This window comes from Chaetodon auriga, chromosome 19 (genome assembly GCF_051107435.1).
Source record: "Chaetodon auriga isolate fChaAug3 chromosome 19, fChaAug3.hap1, whole genome shotgun sequence".
Taxonomy (NCBI): domain Eukaryota; kingdom Metazoa; phylum Chordata; class Actinopteri; order Chaetodontiformes; family Chaetodontidae; genus Chaetodon; species Chaetodon auriga.
The window spans coordinates 14,647,501-14,669,550 of record NC_135092.1 but is presented as its reverse complement, the minus strand read 5'-3'; the positions used below and the strand labels follow the sequence as shown (position 1 = coordinate 14,669,550).

The 22,050-nt window shown below is 41.8% G+C and overlaps 1 protein-coding gene across 1 annotated transcript in view; it reads right to left on the bottom strand.

The window, feature by feature from the left end:
- The window catches only part of pappaa (pregnancy-associated plasma protein A, pappalysin 1a), an 86,030-nt gene that overhangs the window by 27,051 nt on the left and 36,929 nt on the right, over positions 1–22,050 (bottom strand). The window contains exons 10-14 of the mRNA XM_076758736.1: positions 21,558–21,754; positions 6,169–6,279; positions 5,650–5,785; positions 5,129–5,342; positions 1,507–1,681 (exon numbers count right to left, since the gene is read on the bottom strand). Of these exons, the coding sequence (XP_076614851.1) occupies positions 1,507–1,681; positions 5,129–5,342; positions 5,650–5,785; positions 6,169–6,279; positions 21,558–21,754 (833 nt within the window). The remainder of the gene's footprint in view (positions 1–1,506; positions 1,682–5,128; positions 5,343–5,649; positions 5,786–6,168; positions 6,280–21,557; positions 21,755–22,050) is intronic.

The window sequence follows — 22,050 nt, the reverse complement described above, 5'->3', positions numbered from 1 at the left end:
CATAATTTATCACTAAATGAATTGACATTGATGAATAGCCACATAGTGCCCTGTCAATCAAAATCTAATGCAATTAGCAGTCTGTGCCGACTCAATGGAGAACAATTCTGATCGTGTTTGTACATACAGCACATATGGATGTGGATGTAATTCTGCTTCCGTGCATGTAAACACATGCTTGAACTTATTTCTCTGTGCAGAGAACAGCATACAGTGCGCACATGTGTGAATAAGGCCATTCAGTGGGAGACAGAAGGACAGCTGAATGACTTTGCGGTTCTAGAAACGCTCCATTTATGAAGAGTTACAGATCCCAGCAACAGCCATGTGAAAGATGGGATAGAGAACACATTGCTAACGTCAGAATCCTGACCAAGAAGAAAAAAAAAAAAGTAATTATTTCCCCATCTCCTTTACTCTGTAAAACTCTTCTCTGTCTCTTTTTCGAAAATGCTCCTGCCCGTTACTGCCATACAGCCATACACACCCACACATACAGTTCCAGACTGAAATACACATAAAAACAAAATTTACCTTGTTCTCTGAACCTCCCATCTCTCTGAGGGAGCATTAATAGATTGTCTTGCAGACTGCTTTACAGAGCCGTGGAGAAGGATAAAGTGTTTATATGGCCTTTACAGCAGCTTGGCCTCAATCCAAAAGGTTTACGATGCTGTGTCAACTACCCTGTTTGTTTGTTTACTTGTAGCGAGCATGCATCCGTGTGTATGCTGTATCTGTCCAAATCTGTGTTCTGTTTATACAGGAGATTGTCTGCACTTTACTGTATGTGTATCAGTATCTACATGGAAGCATTTAATGTGCGCTGCTGTGTGAGAGCGGTAGCAAATCTCTGCCCTTTAACAGAGACTTCAATGTGTGCAAAAATGAGCAGGGATGGAGCGAGCGAGGGAGAGGGAGCAGACACTATGCGATGATGTCATCGTCCCGGTGGAGTAGCAATACAAAGTGACTGTTTGAGGTGATGGTGCAGCGTGCTCAGCAAGAGACTAAACACTATTATGTCTGCGCTTGTACAGAGAAAGTGTAGTGTGTGCGTGCGTGCATGCGTGTATATCTGTGTGTGTGTGTGTGTGTCTTTGTACATATATGTGTGTCAAACCAGCAGGAGGAGGAGACTGGGGCGTCTCCACTCCTCAGTGCAGCACTCATCTACCTGGATGTTCATGATGTCATTCTCCCTGGAGGCTTGCCGTGCCAAGCCTAGTTTTTGCAGGTGACAAAATAAATGCAGAGATAGAGAGGGGAGCAGAGAGAAAAGCGTGTTCTCTCTTATGGCCATTCGTGTACTTGAGTTTGCATCAGTGCATCTTCATGTGTGCATTCACAAATTCATGTTTGCACGCATGTTCCCATATGCTGTAGAGATGCTTTTGCACATAAGTGTTTGCATGTGTACATTTATGCATCCGTCAGCCTCTCTGTGCACCGAGCTCTCCGACTGCCTGTGTGTGTTGAAACATGTGTGCAGCAGTGTGTGTTTACCTGGCTCTTGATGATGTCATCATCCTGGTGGATTTGCAGGACGTATCCAGAGTTGCAGGAGATGGTGCAGCGGTCTCCGTTGTAGAAGTGGCGGCCAGGGCTACTGCACTTGAGCTCTGCATTGCGGATTAAGGGTTCCTGGCAGTCAATGGCTTCGCACGAATAATGTACACAACTACGAGTGAGCGTGTGTGTGTGTGTGTGGGGGGGGGTTGTTGGTAAAAGAGTGAGAGAGGGAGAGAGAGAGAGAAAGAAACTAAAAATCACATTCAAAGTTACAACCAACATAAATTTAATGTATAATATAACGCTGCAGACACTCTGTGGCACATTTGCTCACAAACAGAAAAGCTATGCACTGACTCAACCACATCCATCCATCAATGACTGCTTAACATATCAAATCAATAAACCACATGGAGAAAAGATTGCCATATTTGTTATGCGCATGAAAGGGGCGTCTGTGTGCGCACACACACGCCAGAGTGTACTTTGTGAATTAAGAACGGCACGATATATTACGTGTCGGCTACAATGGCAGAGTTTGGTCACAGCTCTGTGTTGGTAGCCTGATGAAGAAGGCTTTTAATGCTGCTGGAATGCTTGGATGCCCAAGGCACCTTTTTTACAACAGCCCACATTCGACAGTATAGGGTTCCCTTATTAAGGTGACGGGGAGAGAGCGAGAGAGAGAGAGAGGATGTAAGAAAATACAGGTCTGGAGAAACATTGTTAAACTCTCTCCTGCAAGATTGGAATATTTTGCTCTTTTCATCCATTCGTTTTCCCGCTTCTGCCATAGGCATCATCTTTGACTTTTCTATGCTTTTTCCCTCAAATTATTAAAGATGCAAACGTTCTCTGCATCTGAAGTATATTATTCCTTACATCCTGCATGTTCCCGCCTCACTGTCCCTCCCACTAGAACCCTCATAAAAACTTGGTATTAAAAGAAAGTAAAAGTAAAACCAAATGAGCTCTTAGTAAAACTGTTGAAAAGATGCTAAGCCTGAGCAGGTAAAGGTGTTTGTGTTCGTTGCTGAGGTTTATAAAGCACAAGAGTTGCAGTCTCTTATGTCCAGGCTTTTTGAGGACAAACTGGGGAACCCTAGAAGCCTCCTGTGGACACTTTGGCTTAGAACAAAATCCCTTTGTGGTTTTCTGCTAGTCATTCTGGAATTTCTGACATAAATTACAATTAACTACCTGGAAAACTATCCTTCTCCCCTGCAAGTACAGTATACAGCACAATAGAGTAGTATGTACAACAAAAAGTAGAATTGAATAGAGAAGAGAGAACAGAACAAAAAAAGTGGTGACGAGCATAGAAACTGAGAAAAAAAACCTTAATGTGAGAAAGAAAATGGTGCGAAAAACTGAGAGAAAAGGGAAAACATACATGTGCATGCATTTGCGGACAAGCATGGAACATAAAACTGAGTCATGTTAATAGCTCCTGTTGTTAACAACTCAGGGAAAAAGGGATGTGGTGTTTTGTGGAGGCATAAGTATTACGGGAAATGTGCTGCTCAGCCCAGGAGAATGAGAGAGTGAAAGCGGGAGCAGGAGGCACAGAAAGGGGAGAATTAAGGAGAAGGAGATGGCAAACAGTTAGAGGGAAAGGAGGATGAGGTGAAGGTGAAGGATGAGAAGATGGGATAACGTATGATGAAAAGGAGGAGGTGGGGAGACATGGAAATGCAGGGAGGGGGAATGGGAATACGGAGAAGGTGAAGAGTGAGGTAAAAATGGAGAGGAGAGACCAGAAATTTGGAAAGTGGGGTATAGACAACAGAATGCAGATGACGAATCAGAGTCAATTAAAGAGAAGAAACAGATCAATGGCACAAAAAGACAAAGAGACCGAGGCAGGATTCTCTACTGATGTTGCAAGGACAAACCGGTAAATAACAACCAATCACAGTACGATGTTATAATATTTGGTTTGTGGCGTGTTCAAGTCAAAACTCGTCTGGTTGACTTGCCATCATAAAAACATTAGTTTTCAAGAGCCGTTGGAAATTCGATGAAGTGGAGAGAATATGAAAGAAAGGAAAGTCAGTGAGAGCTCTGGGAGAAAGCAACTAGTCTGTGTGTGTGCGGTAACAGACAATTTCCTGGCTGATGCAGATACACAGCAGTTTTAATCTATTTAGGTGCTCTTGGATGTCTCACTGGCACACAACAAAAGCCACAAACAGCTCTATCTCTCTGCACAGACCCCCCGACCATCCATTCTTTGTGTATTGTGGTGTTTATTAGTGCATTTCTTGTTGAAAGGGTTGTGGGACCATCATCAGTATGAATTGTCTCATGCATGACAGTGGTGTGGAAATTGGTAAATTGTGACTCCATGTGCAAGTGCGGTCTGGTTTAGCTATGTTTGCGAGGAGTGAAGAATGACTTGACATCATATGGTTAAAATTAAAGGTACTGGAGACACAAAAAATGTAAATTTGCAGCTAAATAGGTGTTAATTGTTTTTTGGCGGTCTTGCCAACCGCTCTTAGAAATGTTTTCAGTAACTGTCATGGGCTTCTTACTTAAATTGGATCATCTTTTATTTCCTGGTTCAGTATCTGGGTTTCCAGCTGTTACAAATCATTTCGTCACACACAGAAAAATGTCCAAATATGGAATACTGCTCTGCCCTGGGCAGCACCTCTGATGCCTGATTGACAGGTCATTTATTTAATTAACTAGTTAGTGTTGAAGAAATGGCAACTGACAGCCTCAATGTAGTGCCGAACAATGCAAAACCTATTACAGGAGAAACATGTCCACTTTGGCTGGACTTTGGAAAGAAAAGAATATTTGTATGCAGTGTGCACTTCAGCCGCACTCAACACAAAACAAACTGGGGTGGTAAACAAGATTCAGTGCTGGAGGCAGCACGGCGGCTCTGTTGTTGGAAATTTGTGGAGCTCAGCAACAGGTCCAAATTAATTGTAAATTTCCATTGATATTAGATTTGTTACCTACAAAGTTTTATTGTTATAGCTGTAGCTTTGGACAGACGTCAAACATTAAACAGCTTGTTGGCAACATTAATTAACGCATGCCTCTCCCTCGCTCTGGCTTACATACACACAAACACAGCTCTCAGCATCTCTTCTCTGCTCTCCTTGTGCATGAATGGTATCCTTGAGTAGCATTTTGTGTGTATGTGAAGCCTGTCCTCTGTCCAGGTGGTAGAGAAGGCGTTTTTATTTCCCGATTACACTTACTAATTAACTTATTCAGTTCTCAATTTCTTTTTTAATTCCATGTTGATTGTTGTTTGACTATAAATCCCTAAAGAAACTAGCAGAACTGGCCATAGCATCAACAATCATATATCAAACTCCATGAGAAGAGTCAGAATACACTGTGGTGGTTTTTAACTGCATCATACGCACACCTATATAAATACTTGAATGAAACAACCATGAATCCAAATCAAATTTCCTGTAACTTTAAGGGGAAAGACTGTGCAAGTTGTGTGTGTGCGTGTGTGCCTGTGGCTGTGAAGTTGCACATAATCTTAGGATTTCATATGCATGTCTTTGGTTTTGAAGTGTGTGTGTAGCATATGTAGACCTCATGTTCACCAGTCTTCCGTTTCCCTATTTCCCGGCCTCACCTCTGGCCCGTGGGATTGTAGATCTCATTGCTCTGGCAACCACTTATCGTGATGGGGTCAAAGGACTGGAAGGAGCGCAGGCCTACGCCGGAGATGGCCACAAGGTGAGAGGCAAACATGACCAGGATCGCCTTGGTGTGGTAGAAGGCCACTGACAGGTCGTGGCTCACTGGGATCACCAAAGGGTTGGTGCGGCAGCTGAGACGCCACTCACCTGTGGAGAAGATGTTTTGGGATGGAAAAGAGACAAAGATAAAACCAGGTGCATCGAGATTGAGGTGGGGAAGGTAGGGGGATGGAAGCAGAGAGAGGAAGAAAAGGCTAAATTGTGTGCTGGTGTTGAAAGAGTGATGCACAGATGGAGAGTGATGTGTTTCAGGGGGTTTGGCTCTGTATAATGTCCGTTCAACTTTAGTTAGTTACAGTAGGTAAAGCTACTTTAGCTCAGCCTCCTACTTGGTGATCTTACACCGAAGGTGAATCAAGTGGGTTGCAATTTAAAAGCACAAGACAGTTCTCACCTAGACTGTGGATGCCCTCCTTAGTGTCCACCAGCTGAACAGTGATGTTACACTGAGTCTGGTCGATGTAGGTGGTCCCATCAGCAGCGAGATGGATAATCACTGCTGCTGCCACCATAGGATGAGAAAAGTAGGCCTGAATGAAGGAAAACGAAAAGTTTAAAGTCAAGTGCAAATTTTCAGTGACTGGAATCTACTGGCTCTTCTCCGATGGCGGCGTCGGAGTTGAATTTCCGCAATCTTGTCTCATTCGTTATCTTATTATATTGTCACTTGCACAGTATTGCTGTTGGGCATTGCTTTTAATATACAAAACTATGAACTGCCAGTAAAATCAGGCTTCCTATAGAATGACGAGAAAACTAGCAGATCATTAATCATGTAAGCCGATTAACAAAAGCAAAAACAGTAGCTATAGAAACAGACATACACCAATGTAAAAAGCATTATTATATTTCTGAGTGATATCTTTTAGTCATCATAAAACCATGTGCATTAGTCCTCTCAAATAGGTCTTACCTTGAGCCAATAGTTAGGGTATCCCCAAGTTGACTTATGGGCGTCACGGCAGGGGAACCATGCATACTGGGACACTCCATCTGAGAGGTCGAACACCTTGGACTGACACGTCTAGTGAAACATAAGAGAAAAAGAAAGAAACTGGGTAATTTTGTATGAATCCTTCTGAATAAAGTCTGCTATCTTCTCATTCTGTAGGTCCAAATTCCTTGTTTTTCTTGTGGAAACTTGGCAAAAATAAACCTGATTCTGATTTTGTTATGCAATACATGTAAAGAAGATGAAATAAATGTAAGATAAAATAAGAAACAGATTTCGTTCAAAAAATAAAATTCTGAAATCTCTCTTTGATCTTTTGGGGTTTTCTTGTTTGTTTCTCCTTTTTTTGGAGGGTGGTTTCTTTTGTTTTTGCTTTTTTGAACGGTAAACACGGAATTCCTGTTTCCCCACAGTGTTTACGGGGGTTTCCTCCTTTCAGTCAATAACATGGTGCAGCCTAGCCTGATACAAGTTGTACACTGCATAGATAACACCTGCTAACAAGAAAGACATGGATCACGCTCATGGCGATCCTGAGTAATGTTACCAGAGTGCTTCAGTACCATGACATTGGTTGCTGTTGTCAGTTATATCTGAAAAGTTTGCTCATTTACTCAACTTGTTTCTCATCACAATGCACCAGACCTCAAAGTTGGGAAAAAGTGTGTAGTAGTTAAATGAGCAATAACATGAAAAGGAAACAAGTATCAGCTGAGAAGCTTGATAACTTTCATTTTACACCTAGTGGAAAAAGCTTCAGTTTGGTCCCTGACTTTTCCTCAAAGGCTGTGACCCCTGTTTTTCCACAACTGTCAGCTGTTTGTCTGCTGCCTGGGCTGACGTGCAGCTGACGTCCATTCTTTGCAGCACTGTTTGTTTGTGTCTTGTCAACAAACCCGGCACCTTGTCATGCATTGCACGCCCAATATCCCTCTCCACTACCTCTGATTCTCCCTCAAACGAGTCTGTGTGCTTTTCTTCTTTTTAAACGCTGTCATGCCACACCTGTCCACTAGAAGCCCTCAGAGAGTTTTTATGATTCCATGCAGCACCTGAATTAGCCTGTAGCACTCAGCTGCACCACATTTAGCATACATGGGAGTTTCTCTCAAGCCATAATCACCTGCTGCATGGATATTCAGCAAATCTCCTAATGATAATTAAAATGTGTCTATCTGGTAACAGGGAAACTAAATTATGTCTTTATGACAGGGATGACAATGAAAACAAAACTGACGACAAAATGCAAAAAACAGATAGCTAGACTAAAACTTACTGCTAATTGTATCAAAAGAAAATGATCATTGAGAACTGGGTCTGGCCTGTTCTAACAGGGAAATGGTGGGAAATTTAACAAAACAGCATTTAAAAAAGCAGCTGAGACTTTTTACAGTTTTTGGCAACTGCTCTGCTAAGCCTCCTCTGTGCACGTACATAGAATACTCAAGCCAAAACAGGTATGGTGATTGGTTCGACCTTTCACTTTACCACTCCGTCATCCTGTCACAAGCAGCATTTATGTAAGGGCAGAGCTTTAAAAGCACCAGGAATTCAGTTGCTAGTATCCAGTTATCGTAAATTCTACGATGACAAAGTCACCTCATTACTGTGGCTTTGCTGACATACAAAAGATCAAAGGACCCCCTTTAGGATTTGTGTCCCACACATTATCACCTCATTAGCTACGCCAGGATGATGTTCATCAAGGTGTGGTGAGGACCCTTGACAGAAAGGACGTGGAGGAAAAACAGGTCTGAGATGATGCGAACAGTCATGATTAACAAGAAGGAAAAGGGGCAGACAGACAGAAAAAGTGATAGATGGACACATCGCTAAAAGACTGTTGAGCAATAGATAACACAGACAGAGGGGAGAGAGGGCACATACCCAAGGACGGTGAGTTTCGCCCGCTGCCCTGAGCTAGTGAAATGAGACACCAGTAACATGAGAGTTTTGCTAGAGAGGCTTCTGTAAGATCCTGCCACCGTGGAAAACTGGCCAGACCAGCTATCTGTCTATACATCTGTCCCCTGGATCTGTTGACGTGACCTTTCTGCTCAGAGCTGAACTGGCAAAAATGAGACATGCAGGTGACAAACACCTGAGATCAGTCGCCATGAGACTTGAGTGCAGCGGTGTGGATCTTCATTTTGTATTCATCAGAAAACACTTGCTCAATGTTAATGAAATAAATACATTAACTAAACTGAAGAGTTATTTTACTCTGGCAAGTGAAGGGCTCCAACACTGCCTCCCAGCCCAATTCCAATTTTGGTCTGGGCTTGACCCACAAAAACCCCACAACACTCTGAGCAACTCTCCATGGCTGTATGACTTAACTAACCATATGATTTAAAGGGACAGTAGTCAAGAGGAGCTGGTTTCCCTCGCTGCCCTTTTTCTGATAGGGCAGGTAACAAAAAGCTTTTCCCACATGCACTCCGCGCTCCTCCTCATCTTGTCCTCCTCATCTCCTGATTTTTCTAACAACCCACCGTTGAATACATACAAACACTGCTTGACGAGCCAAAGGCCCGGCACTCAAGCAAACACCCCCCCATAAAGCATCACATCAGTAGGATGCAATTCACAAGTCTCCTGTGGCTCATTACACTTCCTCTAACCTCCTCCGAATGCAATGGCAAGAGTCAAAGCACTCTAAATAGATATTTCATTCATGTGATTTAGTCATTAAGTAGGTAAGGGTTGTGACGCTTCAGTGCTCTACCTAGCGAGGCTACTTTAGCTTCACACATTAGAATTTTATCCATTCATCCATTCATCAATACCTACTTATCCTTGTCAGGGTCGCAAAGGGCTGGGCCTGTCCTGGGTGAGAGGCTGAGTGCGTTGCCTGTCGTTTCACAGGGCTAACACAGAGACAATCACTCTCACTCACCTTCATACCTTTGGGCAAATTAGAGTCCCAGATTAGTCTAACCTGCATGCCTTAGAAAATGGAACGCTCTGCAAACAAGCACTGAAAGAACATACAAAGTCCTGAGGCCCCAGCCAGCAAGCTCTCAACTGCAGCCCAAGACCTTCTTGCTGTGAGTCAGCAGAGCCAAACACTGCACCATGGTGCCACTGCTGTCAAATTTTATTTTCTGTGAAACATTTAAACTCTGCACATCTTCTCAGTTTTAGTATCTCCTTATTGAAGCTCAATCTAAAACATAAGTGTTGATAAACCACACTGCCACTTTTCGGTCAAGAATGCGCCCAGAAACTGTTGACGGTGGATGTTTCACACAATATGGTCGGCATCCAGGAACCAAAAACAGTGCTGCCCCTCTCATCTTATAATCTTCTGATTCTATAAAAGCACAATGTCGCAGTCTGTAAGCAAACCACTTTTCTCTCCTTTCATGCCAGTTCTGTCTTGACAACAGCTTTTTATACTGCTGTTGAAGTCCATTTTGAAATGTGCAAACTTTTTCCCTTTTGAAATAAAATCAACAAATGTGGCTACAAATATGGCAACCTAGGCACCCACGTTTGTCACTTTTGGCTATATGCTATCCAACACATTTCTATCTTGGTTGTCAACATTAATCTGCAGGCTCGGGTCAATGCTCTCAAACATTGAACCTTGGTAACAATGTTAAACTTATTAAACATCTTTATCAGAACTTCAGTAAAGCTCCTTCTTCTACATTTGCTTTTGCACAGAAAATTCCAACCAAAACTTTCCTCAAGAACACCACAGTACAATCAGATGTTTAACCTTTGGACACACCACTAAGATTAGGACTTTGTAATCAGGTTCATTCACTTTCCTTTATGTTCAGGCAAACAAACTTCTGAAAGGCTTTTTTTTCCCCCTTATTGTGGTTGGTTTTGTTGAGATATTGAAGAAGCTACTCTGACTGGACTTTGAAAGGGTATGCTTACTAATCTACAACCTCAGTAAAGGCTTTCATTGTGGAACATAAATTATAAATGTTAAAGAACATCCTAATATATTTTAGATGTCAAATATTAGCATAGATTGATAGCACTTGGTGTTCTGAGGAAATGTGTAGAAATCCTGGTACATATCCAGCCAGTTCTTTAAATTAGGAAGTGGCAAGCTCATCTCCAGTTGAAAACAAAATTCAGACTGCTGGAGATCATGGATAAAAAATCCTGTGTCTCATTTGTACTATGATCAGGTGTTAATTAAGGACTGAGGTAAATGCATTCTCAACAGTAAGTCCCCAGGGATGGTAAAAAGCATGTGCATTGATTAATGCACTGAGCAGACAGGGATGGGAGCCCAGAGGCATTTATAGCACTCACTTTAGCGTAGATTAAGTAACATAACCTGATAATTTTACACAGAATTTGTAAGTATTCAACATATGGCTCCAATTATCAATATACAAAAACTACTGCAACAAATTTTGCGACTGAGGCAGCAGCATGAGCATCATTACAGTAACATCTGCACAAAACAGTCCACTATTACTCCAGAACTTATTCTACTACAGAGAATGTACCTGTTATTGAAAAATAAAGTCAGCCTCGCTCTGTGTCTTTGGCGTGCCTTTTTTCCGCCCCCTTTTTATAATCTGTCTCAGACACAGTACGATTTTTAAAATAAACTTTTATGGCTAATACATCAGCTGAATCCAATGAGATCAAATATAAAACAGATGCGATTTCCTCTATCGTGGACACACTGCAAGCCCTGATGAATCAGCCCGCCCCTAATATTAGGAATATTAAATCACTGAAAAACATTTGGAGGAAGAAGTCAAGGGTGTCAAATACATTATTTACTGTATTTTTGAAAGATGTGGTTTCAGAGCCTCCCCTATTGTGCACACAAAGATTTACAATGATAAGGAAGACAACAAAACGTTCGCATGTGCTTGTGTTTATACATATGTGATGCAACACCAACATAATCATGATCATAAATACCTTATCTCTGTGTTTCCAAAAGCACTGAATAAAAACAATATTAACAGCCCCGACAGTGGAGCGAGGCAGAGGTCATAAACAACACTAAGACACAAACCCTCAAAAGAAAACATGCACATTAAATTGCCACTCATGCAGACTCTGGGTTTAAATGAATCATACTGGAAAGGGAAAAAACAAAATATGGAAATTAAGTAAAGAAACAGTGCATATGCATCTAAACTAAGACCTGTTTTTGTTTGCCCCCATTCAAGCTGCTATGCTTATAAAATATGCCACCTGCCAGCCGACCTTCAAATGGATTGCTTGATTACAACTACAATGTCACAGCAGGAACTGTTGACAAAAGACAGTCAAAAGAAGTCTCCCAGTTGGAAAAAGTAAGGGGAAGATATGACAGATCTGTTGATTGTGAGGTAAAACTGGATGATTAAAACTGTTACAAATGACAGGAAAAGCTAATGTTGTGAAGCCCATGGTGTGTAATACCTATTTTAAAGGGATTTGCCCCTAAGTGGAAGACATTACTGTTAAATTATTACTTCTGATAGCCTCTAATACCCCACTCATTCCCAAATGCATGACTCCCTTGAACTGATTCGTAACAAGGACATAACCATAACCAAATTCCAGGTAAATAAGTTAAACGCTGAGATGTCTATTTGGAACAAAACAACTTCTCGCCTTCTTTGGAAAACAGTAACAGCAACAGATGAGTTCAACTTCTTAACCCAAAAATACACACACACACACACACACAAAATCGCACACAGCTACACACATGGTCTTAATTTGTACCAGCTGGCTAGTCAGACTGGCAGACAACAGCCAATCCCTGGTCTGTAGACACAAACTGGTGTTTGTAAATCACCACTTCAGATAAAAGGAGAGCTAAGTGTCTTGAGCCAAGGGGAAACCAAAGGAGATAAAGGTGAGGAGAGAGAGAGAGAGAGTGCAACTGTCAGCCTCATTACCCTGAAAATATGTCTGTACTGTAAAAACCTTCATTAAGTGGATAAAGGAAAACATAAACTTGGAGAGGGGGGAACAGAGAGTGGCGCTGTAAGTAAAGACAGAGTAATGACAATAATAATGGCTCTAATAAGCATAATGTACCTCAACCGCAGCCTTTCCCCTTGTGATGGAGATTTGGCGCCAAGGCGAAGTTAGATCACCTCTGCGGAGCGATGCCTGCACATTGCACACATCCATGCACAAACACATACACAGGCTCGAATACAAACATACACTACACCCACGTTGGCTCGAATACTGATGTTGAAGCCTCCAGATTGTCAAAATGTCCTGTCTTGGACTCAAATTGATAAAGTGAACAGACACACGCAAACATGGGCCATATGTTCTTGGAAGATTATTGAGGCCCTCAGACATTTAGGAGGCCACACAAAGGTCCTCCCTGCATCCTACAAAGACCAGAGGAAGACGGCGGAGCTTGAGGAAGATCATAGCTCAACTCAGGACTTTTCTGACACACTGTACTCCGGTGTCTTTATGTAGAACACAAAGAAAAGATGCCATTTTTCAGACTGGCATGCCCTCTCATTACAAAGGCATGCCACACCTATTTGGGTCAATAATTAAACTAGTTACTGTAATGCATTAACTAGCAAATATTCCTGAGTCAGTGTGTTGACAAATCACTTACGGTACAAATATATGAACTCAGTCTTGTCATCTATAGGTACTCAGCATGAATCAGAAACTATGCAAGTATGAGGCTTTGGTTATGTCTCATTGAGATGTGAAGTGGTGATCATGAGAACATCTACACATGTAGACAGACATGAGGACGCCATCATGACAGCATAATGTCTCACATGCTATCTAACATATGGAAGAATGTAAAAAAAAAAAAGAAAGAAAACAATAGCTGGTAGATATTATCAGTGGATTGGCCTGTAAGAGCACTTCTGTTGTTAGGACTGTTAGAATTTATCTTTGTCAACCGACTTTCCCACAGTCCCCCTTTTCTACACCAATTTACAAGTTCCTGTTTCCCAAAATGATTCCAACCCCATCATCTTAAGTCTCAGCATGTCACATGTGCATTCCTTTTGCCTTCATCCATCACTCAGTTTAGCAGTAAATACGTATTATCACTACCACAACTAAGCTGTTCATTCATTTCGCATGATCCATCAACTTCAACATCCACTGACTCAGTGCGAGCACTGGTGCACCAGGAGTCGATAGGAGAGGATACCTGCTGAGCTTATTGTTTGTTTCACATCCTGCTCTGCAAGGCCAGGTGGCGACCTAGTTTTTTCTGGATTTGTGGAAATTTTGGACACATGCAAATTGAGTAGACAATTTCCGAAAAGAATATTTATCCTGCTGCTGCACCACCTAAAGCATGTTTATTTCCATTAAAAGGTACTTCTTCTTTTCCATCGCTCCCTCTCTCTTTGTCAAAGGCATATATATACGAATTTGAAGGCCGAGCATGGGAAGCAGGACTGAGCATCTGTGAGGCATTTGTGGAGAGAAAGAGAGAAAGAGCAACAGAGAGAAACTAGTATGAGTTTCCAAGCACTATCCCATGGTTTACTGGAATGCTGGTGAGCGCCTGGTGTGTGAGGTAATGTCCTGTCACCCAGCCCCACCCATACCCACTGAAGCTCACCGTCTCATTGGTCCTGGGCTAATGATGGGCCACTTGCATGGCCTACTGAGAATGGGGCTGTAAAAGTTAGTGAGTGCGTGCAATTATGCAGTTTACCTATCCCAGTCTCACCAGGGCAGACATGACTGGGTGGCAGGGAACAAGGACCACAAAAGCTAATGTATAGGGATTGGTGAGGGTACAATGCCAGCCAGATGAAAACAGATGGGTCTGCGGAGAGTATAAATGTCCCTCAGTCAGTGGTCCCCAATGCTCAATAAAACAAGGCCAAAACCCTGCGTATTAACAGCCTGAAAATGTTATGGGGGGTCATCAGTGCCATGAAAGAAATATACCAGTCACAATGAGGTTTCCACATGGCAGAACCACAATAATAATTGAAACGGGAAAAGTAAAAGGGAAAAAGGAACGCCATCCCAGAGGTTTCTTTTTAATGTTACCACACGCTTATGTCACTGGCACTGTGCCTGACGAGGGCTGTGTGGTTTGGGGGAATGTTGGTGAGCGAGATGGTGCCAGAGAAGCTGGCCTTGCTGTGCTGCTGAAAGCAACAGCTCAGCTACTGTATGAGCTTTTGTTTTTGTGGGCATGTTACGTGTGTTTCAGCTTGCGCGACGGTAGGTGCGACTTTGCCTGTGTGTTTGCTTGCATGTATATGTAGAGGAAAATGTGTTTAAATGTGTATGCACGCTCTGCAGTAGCCTATATACAGTATGCACGTATCCCCCACTTGAGTACACAAACACACACTGCCTGAGTTTTTGGGACCTGGGACAAAACTGGGCCAGTTATTGTTTCCTTGTTTTGAGTTGTTTCCTTTACAGTGCCTCTCTTTTCCCTCTGAAGCATTACTTATCTAAAAGATGAATGTGGTAGGTGTTATTTAATTCAGACCTCGTGCACGTGTGTTTGTTTTACATCTGAAGATGGGTTAACTTTATATATAGGCAATTTCTTGCAGCGTGAGAGGACTAAAATGTTATCCCTTCTGTTGCTTATGTATAATTAAGGGGAGTGTTCTCCAGGGGTGCCCAGGGGTTGCGTCAGAGATTGCCTGGGCAGCAGCCCTCTCTGGAGAAATCACCTGGCTTGCTGTTTGATCTTAAAGTTTGAATACACATGCACACTCTCCACTAACACAAACTCATCTGCACACATGTTCGCCAAGGCCTGCACACGTACATGGTTACACACGCACGCACGCACACACACACACACACAGGTTAGTTGCTAGGGCCAGTTCTCCAATCCAATCCCCCTAGAGCAAGTTGAGCTGGCTCACCATATTCCATGGTGTGGTAGTGGGGGAACATTATGTTCTGCTCCACAAAGACAGCAGTAGTACATTTCAGTCCCCTATGGACCTGCCCTATAATCCTGCATGGAGTCGGCACTGTGAGTGTGTGTGTGTGTGTGTGTGTGTGTGTGTGTGTGTGTGTGTGTTTGCCTGTGAGTCTCTGTCTGACTGTGTACCTGTGTGTAAGGCGAAGCAGAAGCCACCTTACTGTATTCACAGGTAGCCCCACATTGGAGGTCTTCTGCAACATTTTGTAATGGGCTGACACTGAACGAGGGAACAGAAAGGTTCAAAAAATGAAAACAATATTACTAGTAAACCTGGCTAGAACATTTTTGGCAGTTAAACCTTCTTTGTGATCATTAATGTGTCTCAACTTTATTAACTTCATACATTCTCTGGTGTCCATATGGTATTTTGATTGGATCAAACTGCTCATTTGAGGACATTCTAATGTGGGAATGGCCAATAAGAGCGGTTTTGGACCATTTTCTACTTTCACAATCATTTTTATTCAATGATGTATTTTCTTTTGAATGCAGTAAGACTGTCGGTCAAACTAATTTCCAGATTGTTTTACCTCCAATTACAACCACTAACCCCATCTGTTGGTCCATCTGTCATTTGAATTTCTGATTCCTTACATTACTTCATATGTCATTTCAGCCACTGTATAATGTACGGTATCTTTACATATAATTTACTTTTGCTTTTTTTTACAGCACCCAATTGCTGTGTGCACTTTTGTATTTATTTCCATTTACGAATCCCAGCCTCCATTCTCTCAGTCTGCATGTTATTCTTTCTCTTTCTTGATTTTACTCCCGGCCATTTCCTCATTGAACTATCCCTTCTGTATCATGCAAGCACAAGAAACATTACTATGCCATTGCAGCTTCCACCTCAACAGTGTACGCTACAAGTCAGTGTTCAGATTCACACTCTATGACCCAAAAATGAATGTGTGTCATTCTTCCAAAGATCTAGCATACATTTACATTGTGTAGAGGCAGACTGCAGGCTACTGAGCTATTGTGAACAAAAGGGCAGTATGTATTTATGGCTCTATGCACCATTTATTCTTATGTTGCTGAACCCTCCCTCAGCAGTGGTTTGAATGCGAGAGCATTCACCCATCCTTCTCCTTGGCTTTGCTCTGGTGCGTGAAGATTCAGAAGTTATGAAAAAAAGTTCAGCTCTCATCTACAAATGCTATATACTGAGCTTTTCATTCACCATGACATTTAATGGATGTGTATCTCTGGATCCCTATGTGTCTATGTTTCACAGTAGAAATATACTTCTGTGTACACCCCTTATACACACAAGTACATAGCACTTGAGATTTCGTGCAGATACACGATCTCTCTTTCTCCTCAAGTGCCTTCTTGTGCTGTTGTTGCTTTCTTGCATCCGCAAAGATCCCTATCGCTGCTGCCCGCCTCTCGCTCTCTCAGACACAAAGACACACACACGCAGACACACACATAGAATCAAGACTGTCTTTAGACATCAAACGGAACTGAAACACAAATCCAATGCAGGACTTGTTTACTAGATCAGAAGGAAATGATGTACTACCCGTTCCCCCTACCCACAACACTCTCATTTAGAACAAAAAACACTCACAAACACACAGAGTTTGGTTACACTTTAGCGTTGTCCTGTATCAGAATCACATCTGTAGCCCAACTCTACCAAAGAGCTGTGAGCCATGAACATGGAAACATGATTAAATGAAACCGCAACGGATGAAGTGAGCTATTACTGTAACAAGGAAGGACAATAAGCTGTTGGTTGCTGATAAAACTATAACAACTACAACTAGCCTCGTTTTCACAGGCAGTCCTTTTTTATTGCTTGACATCATGGTACTAAGGCACAGTTTGGGAAAGCAGTTAAATTGCTCTACCTCCAGTTGAAGTTGAAGTGATGCATTGTGAACATTAAGTTTTACAGTAATTAATATGTTATTTAGAATGAAATCCAAAATATATCGTCAACACAAGACAGAAAACAAGTGGGCACATGGAAATTTTCACATTAAGGTTATGTGCGTTGCAACAAGTCCCCCCTAATAAAAAACAAAATACACTGTTTTCTGCTCTGACGCCCCTATCTGCAGAATGATTCATTTTTACGTGCCTTCCAAAACCATTACAAATCCTAGTGGCAAAAATAAAACCATTTTTTGATCTGGTTTAGGAACACAAAAGACTTGGTACTGGTTAAGGAAAGATCGTGGTCATGTTAAAAGAGACTTTTGTTGGTTGTTGGTCAAAAACGGGAAGTGAGCAGCGGTCTCCAGTGTCAAAGTCTGACTGGAAGGCTTTGTCACTTAAACACATGTATTTTATGTTTATGGGCATTTTCCGAAATGACTTGTTTTTATTGGGAGCATCGGATCGCCCGGGTTGATCTTATGGCAAAAGTAATAGTAAGAGTAAGTAAGTTCAGTACAATGAATATTGGATAGAATATGGCTGTGTTTCATTGTTCAGTTTCTCTCAGAAATGCTTTTAAGAGAATGATGCTCATCCCTCCAGTAGGGATCCAGGATTTGGAGAAGCCAAGGAGCACTGAGGCTGTTCTGGTGGCTTGTGGTGGCCCAACACCTTACCAAGACACTTAATGGTGGTTTTCTTTCTGCACTTCTAACCTATTCCGGGGCCTTGGTTTGCCTCTGTCTCTTCAGTCGTCTTTTTCTCTGCACAAAACCACTAGAGGGACAATAATGACACACATTGTGGGATGGATGCTAGTGGTTAACCAGACACTAACTCCAGCAGAGAACTTTACTGTAATTTTGGCTTTGTGCCCTGTGTAATGACATTGTCACTGGCATGTGGTTGGCTAAGATCAAAGGGTTACTTTATGTGCCAAGTTCCCAACAAGAAGTGACAGCTGCCCCCTCTGTATCTCTATTATTGATCCTATCATGCACATGAATCTTGCTGTACTCATTTAGTAACATGGTCTTTGTAACTTCACTTGTAAGTCTAGTATACAAGGAATTGGTGGATTACAAAGAGAAAATTAGTGTGCTTTGACCGCATTGTGAATGTTATGTAGCCCAAGAGCCATTCCAACAGCCGCTTAGCTTCTGACAGGGTCACTCTTAAGCTTATTTATGCATGGTCACTCAATGCTCTCAACAGTTGTTTTTTGAGAAAAGAGACTATGTCGCAACATGACTTGAATTTATACTTCAGTGACTTCAAGCAGAATGAGAGAGGAATTATTCAAATGATCAAGTAGAGTCATAGTACAATTAACCTTTTCTACCCTGCGGAGTCAATTTATTCACTTTATTCATGAATGCGTCATACAAATGACACTATTGTGCAAGTTTTTCTAACAGCCTTGACGTAGCAAGTAATTCCATGGCAATGCACCATCCAGTGACGCAGTATGAAAGTCATTAACATCGCAATGTTACAAAATTCTGAAAGTGCAAAATAGATCTTCTCACCATCTACAAAAGGAAAGCATAGCATTTCTCTGATTTCTATTGCTGAAGAAGTAGGTGTCAAGCTCTTCCAACAATTCAGTTTTCTTGAAATGACTCAAGAAATCTCCTGAAAACTGGTCTACATCCTTACAAACTTCCCCAGTGGTATACTACATTTATTCTCAGCAATCATTCATCTGTTACTGAACGAAGGCATACTTCTCTTCCCCATGTTCAACTATGTTCCAACATAACATGAGTCAACTCAATGTCAGGCTGCTGGAAGCTCTCATAAAGGCTGAGGTTTGTACCATATACAGGGTGCAAATAAGCTGACTTCATGAGTTGAGTTCATACTCATTAGTCCGAGAAGTTATGTATTCAGTGTCGTCTCCTTTGAATACAGAATAAGCCCTGCACCCCAGCAGCAGTAACCATTTCTCAACCCTCGCCCTTTTTAATAGTGATGACAATCATCTCAAAGTTGCCAAGCAATTTATTACCTCAAAAGCTTTTTAACTCCCAACTCCCATATTGCTCAAGGGCAATACAAGTTTGGATGAGCAAAGCCACAATGCTTTTGGCAATGTTTCTCCAAAAAATTACATAATTCTCGACAAAAATCAACAGTATACCATCATAAGTAACTATGCAGCTCTAAGGCTTGGACTTTCGTCCTCTTGATTGTTATCACATCAAATATTTATACGCCTTTTGCATCCCTTTCCACCCAAAAAATCTTCATAGTCACCCAGGAATATCAAACCCCTAATACAAACAATCACCGACAAACTGATAAAACTAGAACAAAGTACCTTATAGGGGGAATGTGATCCAGATGTCTGACAAATTATTCAATGGGTACTCTATGGCTGATTCCTGGTTGGCATTAATACCTATTGTTGGCAAAAACAGCAATTAAAATACCAGCTGCAAGACATCACCAAAAACTCCTTCAAAACATGTAACATCTTCAATAACTTTCTACCGACCTTTCATAGTGGTATTTTATGTGTTTGAAAGTGGCCACATTTAAACTGGAGCCATGAACAAGGGCAAGCCTACTGCCTGGTCTTCATCTCTATATCCAGTCCTTACATACCTTATCTGTGGCATGAGCCACCAGGACAGTAACCATCCCCACATGCACGCAGCTGCAGAATTGCTTAGGCGCAATGCCTGAACAAGAATCTCAACTTGGTTGTTTGAGGCCTTTTCATGTTATCTTTGTTTTGTGAGGGACTACCATGAGCAAACAAGTGTGCACAATCGTGTGGGCATTGTATGTGTGTATTTTTTTTGTTTGTGTGCACATATGCTCAAAACTGCAAGGACACAGTGTAATCGAAGTTCAGTTGGAGTTGAAGGGATGGCATTTGATGCTGCTGTAGTGCATGTTACTGGAGTGGCAAAATAAATGTCAGTGATTACATGAACATGTACTATATTCGGTGAGAGGAATGGGCTTTGAGGACACAATTGTAGTTGTAACAGTGCACCTGCAAGCTCACAATTTAGTGGATGGATGACAAAGTGCATGAGAATTTAGAGTGGGACGGTTGAGAGAGATAGTGACAAGACGGTTGTGTTTTGTTAACCTATGTTTGCGTATTTTCCACACGAGCACATGAACTTGTGTCCACATAGAGTATACAGTCAGTGGCCTTGTAATGAGGTGATCTCACCATACATGACCCTTGGGTAACAGCATGTTCTGACAGTAAAAGTGCTTTTTGTACGAACAATGTGTCCTTCACAGCAGAAATCCTTTCTTTATGGCTATATGGACATGTTCCACTGGTGTCTCATTCCTCTAAGAGAATAAACCATCTGCAGTGTTGTTGGTTGGAACATGCTCCCTTTTTCGCTCAGACAGAAGTGGTGCCATATAAATATCAAATGCATCAAATGGTGTCGGTTAATCTCCTACCTTGGTTCTTCATAAATCCTTGCCAAAGTGTTCTTGAGCAAGGCACCTGACCACAGCTGCTCAAGAACTCCTAGTTCACTGGCCTTGTAAAATGCATCATCAGCAGTGAGAACAAGCTCTACAGCCAACATCACACACTTCCAACATCATACACATGCCTCTAAAGAAAGAGCGCTGTCCATGTCGAGGTGTGAAGCCAAGAAATTTTAACACTAAGTCTCTCCTTTGTAAGATTATGAGCATTTATCAACATACATTGATATCACTCAAAGCAAAATATTATGTTTTCTTATCATTTGGTTTGAACAACAAATATCCCAAAAGCTTGTAAGGAACTGTTCAGTAATGAATTTAAATAATAAATAGGGCTATAAAGGAGATAGTATACTTTAACAACATGCCTTAGCTTTGACCGTCCATATTGGGGAGAGGGGATTAAATAGGATTGTGTCCAGTGCACTTCTATGCGTCCGAAGTGTTGTGTGTGTGTGTGTGTGTGTGTGTGTGTACATGAACGGATGCCTCACCCTAATGTTTTGGGTAATCAGTCCCTTTCTGGGTTGCGACAGCAACAGATCAATGCCTCCACCGGGCTTAGTGGAATCAATGGCTTCTTCTTTCGTCTTCAATAAGCATTACTTTAATGAGAGCAGCAAACTTCTGCACCCACCCTGGGAGACATCTAATTGAATGTGCCAATCTCTGAAATTACTTAACTGGCAAAAAAGCAAAAGAAGTTGCTTTCCAAGTGTCTCGCAAAAACTGAGGCTTCATTATCATCAATGTGTAAATTGATTTATGGTTGAGAAAGAAATAGCACCACATCATCAAGAATCAAAGACCACACCCCAAACAAAGCCTGTTTGTAATGACCAACTGTGATCCAAATTAGTTGATTGACTGGCTGTTTCATGAGATTTGATATCATGTCTTCATATGGAGAATGTTAATGCTTGTTAACACTGAAGTGATAAACCACATTGAATTGTTTGGCTCTTTTGCCAGAGATCATAACGTGTAGTAATCGCACACATGAAAGCATAGTCTTCACAAAAACACATCAGAAAATACATCACATATCATACAAACTGTATACAGGACAAATCATGCATGGCCTTACCTTAGTAACAGCAGGGTATCCAGCAGCCACCTCACCCGAGCAGTAGGGCTTCTCCTCATGGGAAACTTCAACAGAGGAAGCCCACTGGTCAAGGAAGCCATTGGGGGTGTAGAGGCCACAGTCTCTGACGCCAGTCTCTCGCTCAAAGTCCTCACATACCCCATCACCATCATAGTAGTAACACATGCTCGGCTCCTCTGCAGGTGAACAGACAACAGAGAGACGTTGCAATTTCAAATAAATCATCCTGTGTGTTTTAGCTGTATATGAACGACTTTCAGTGAAGTGAGGATTGAATACAGCTATAATATCAGTGGGTCATATTCTACACGTCCGCCCTGCTATCACCCCACTTTCTCATCTTTTATATACAACATGAATATCCCCTTATCCTTTGGGATACTATTTCTAACTTTATCTGTATTATTTTGGAAGGGGAAGGGGGAGAAGACCAGATAAAGAAGGGTAAGGGCTAAAAGGTGCATGGAAAAAG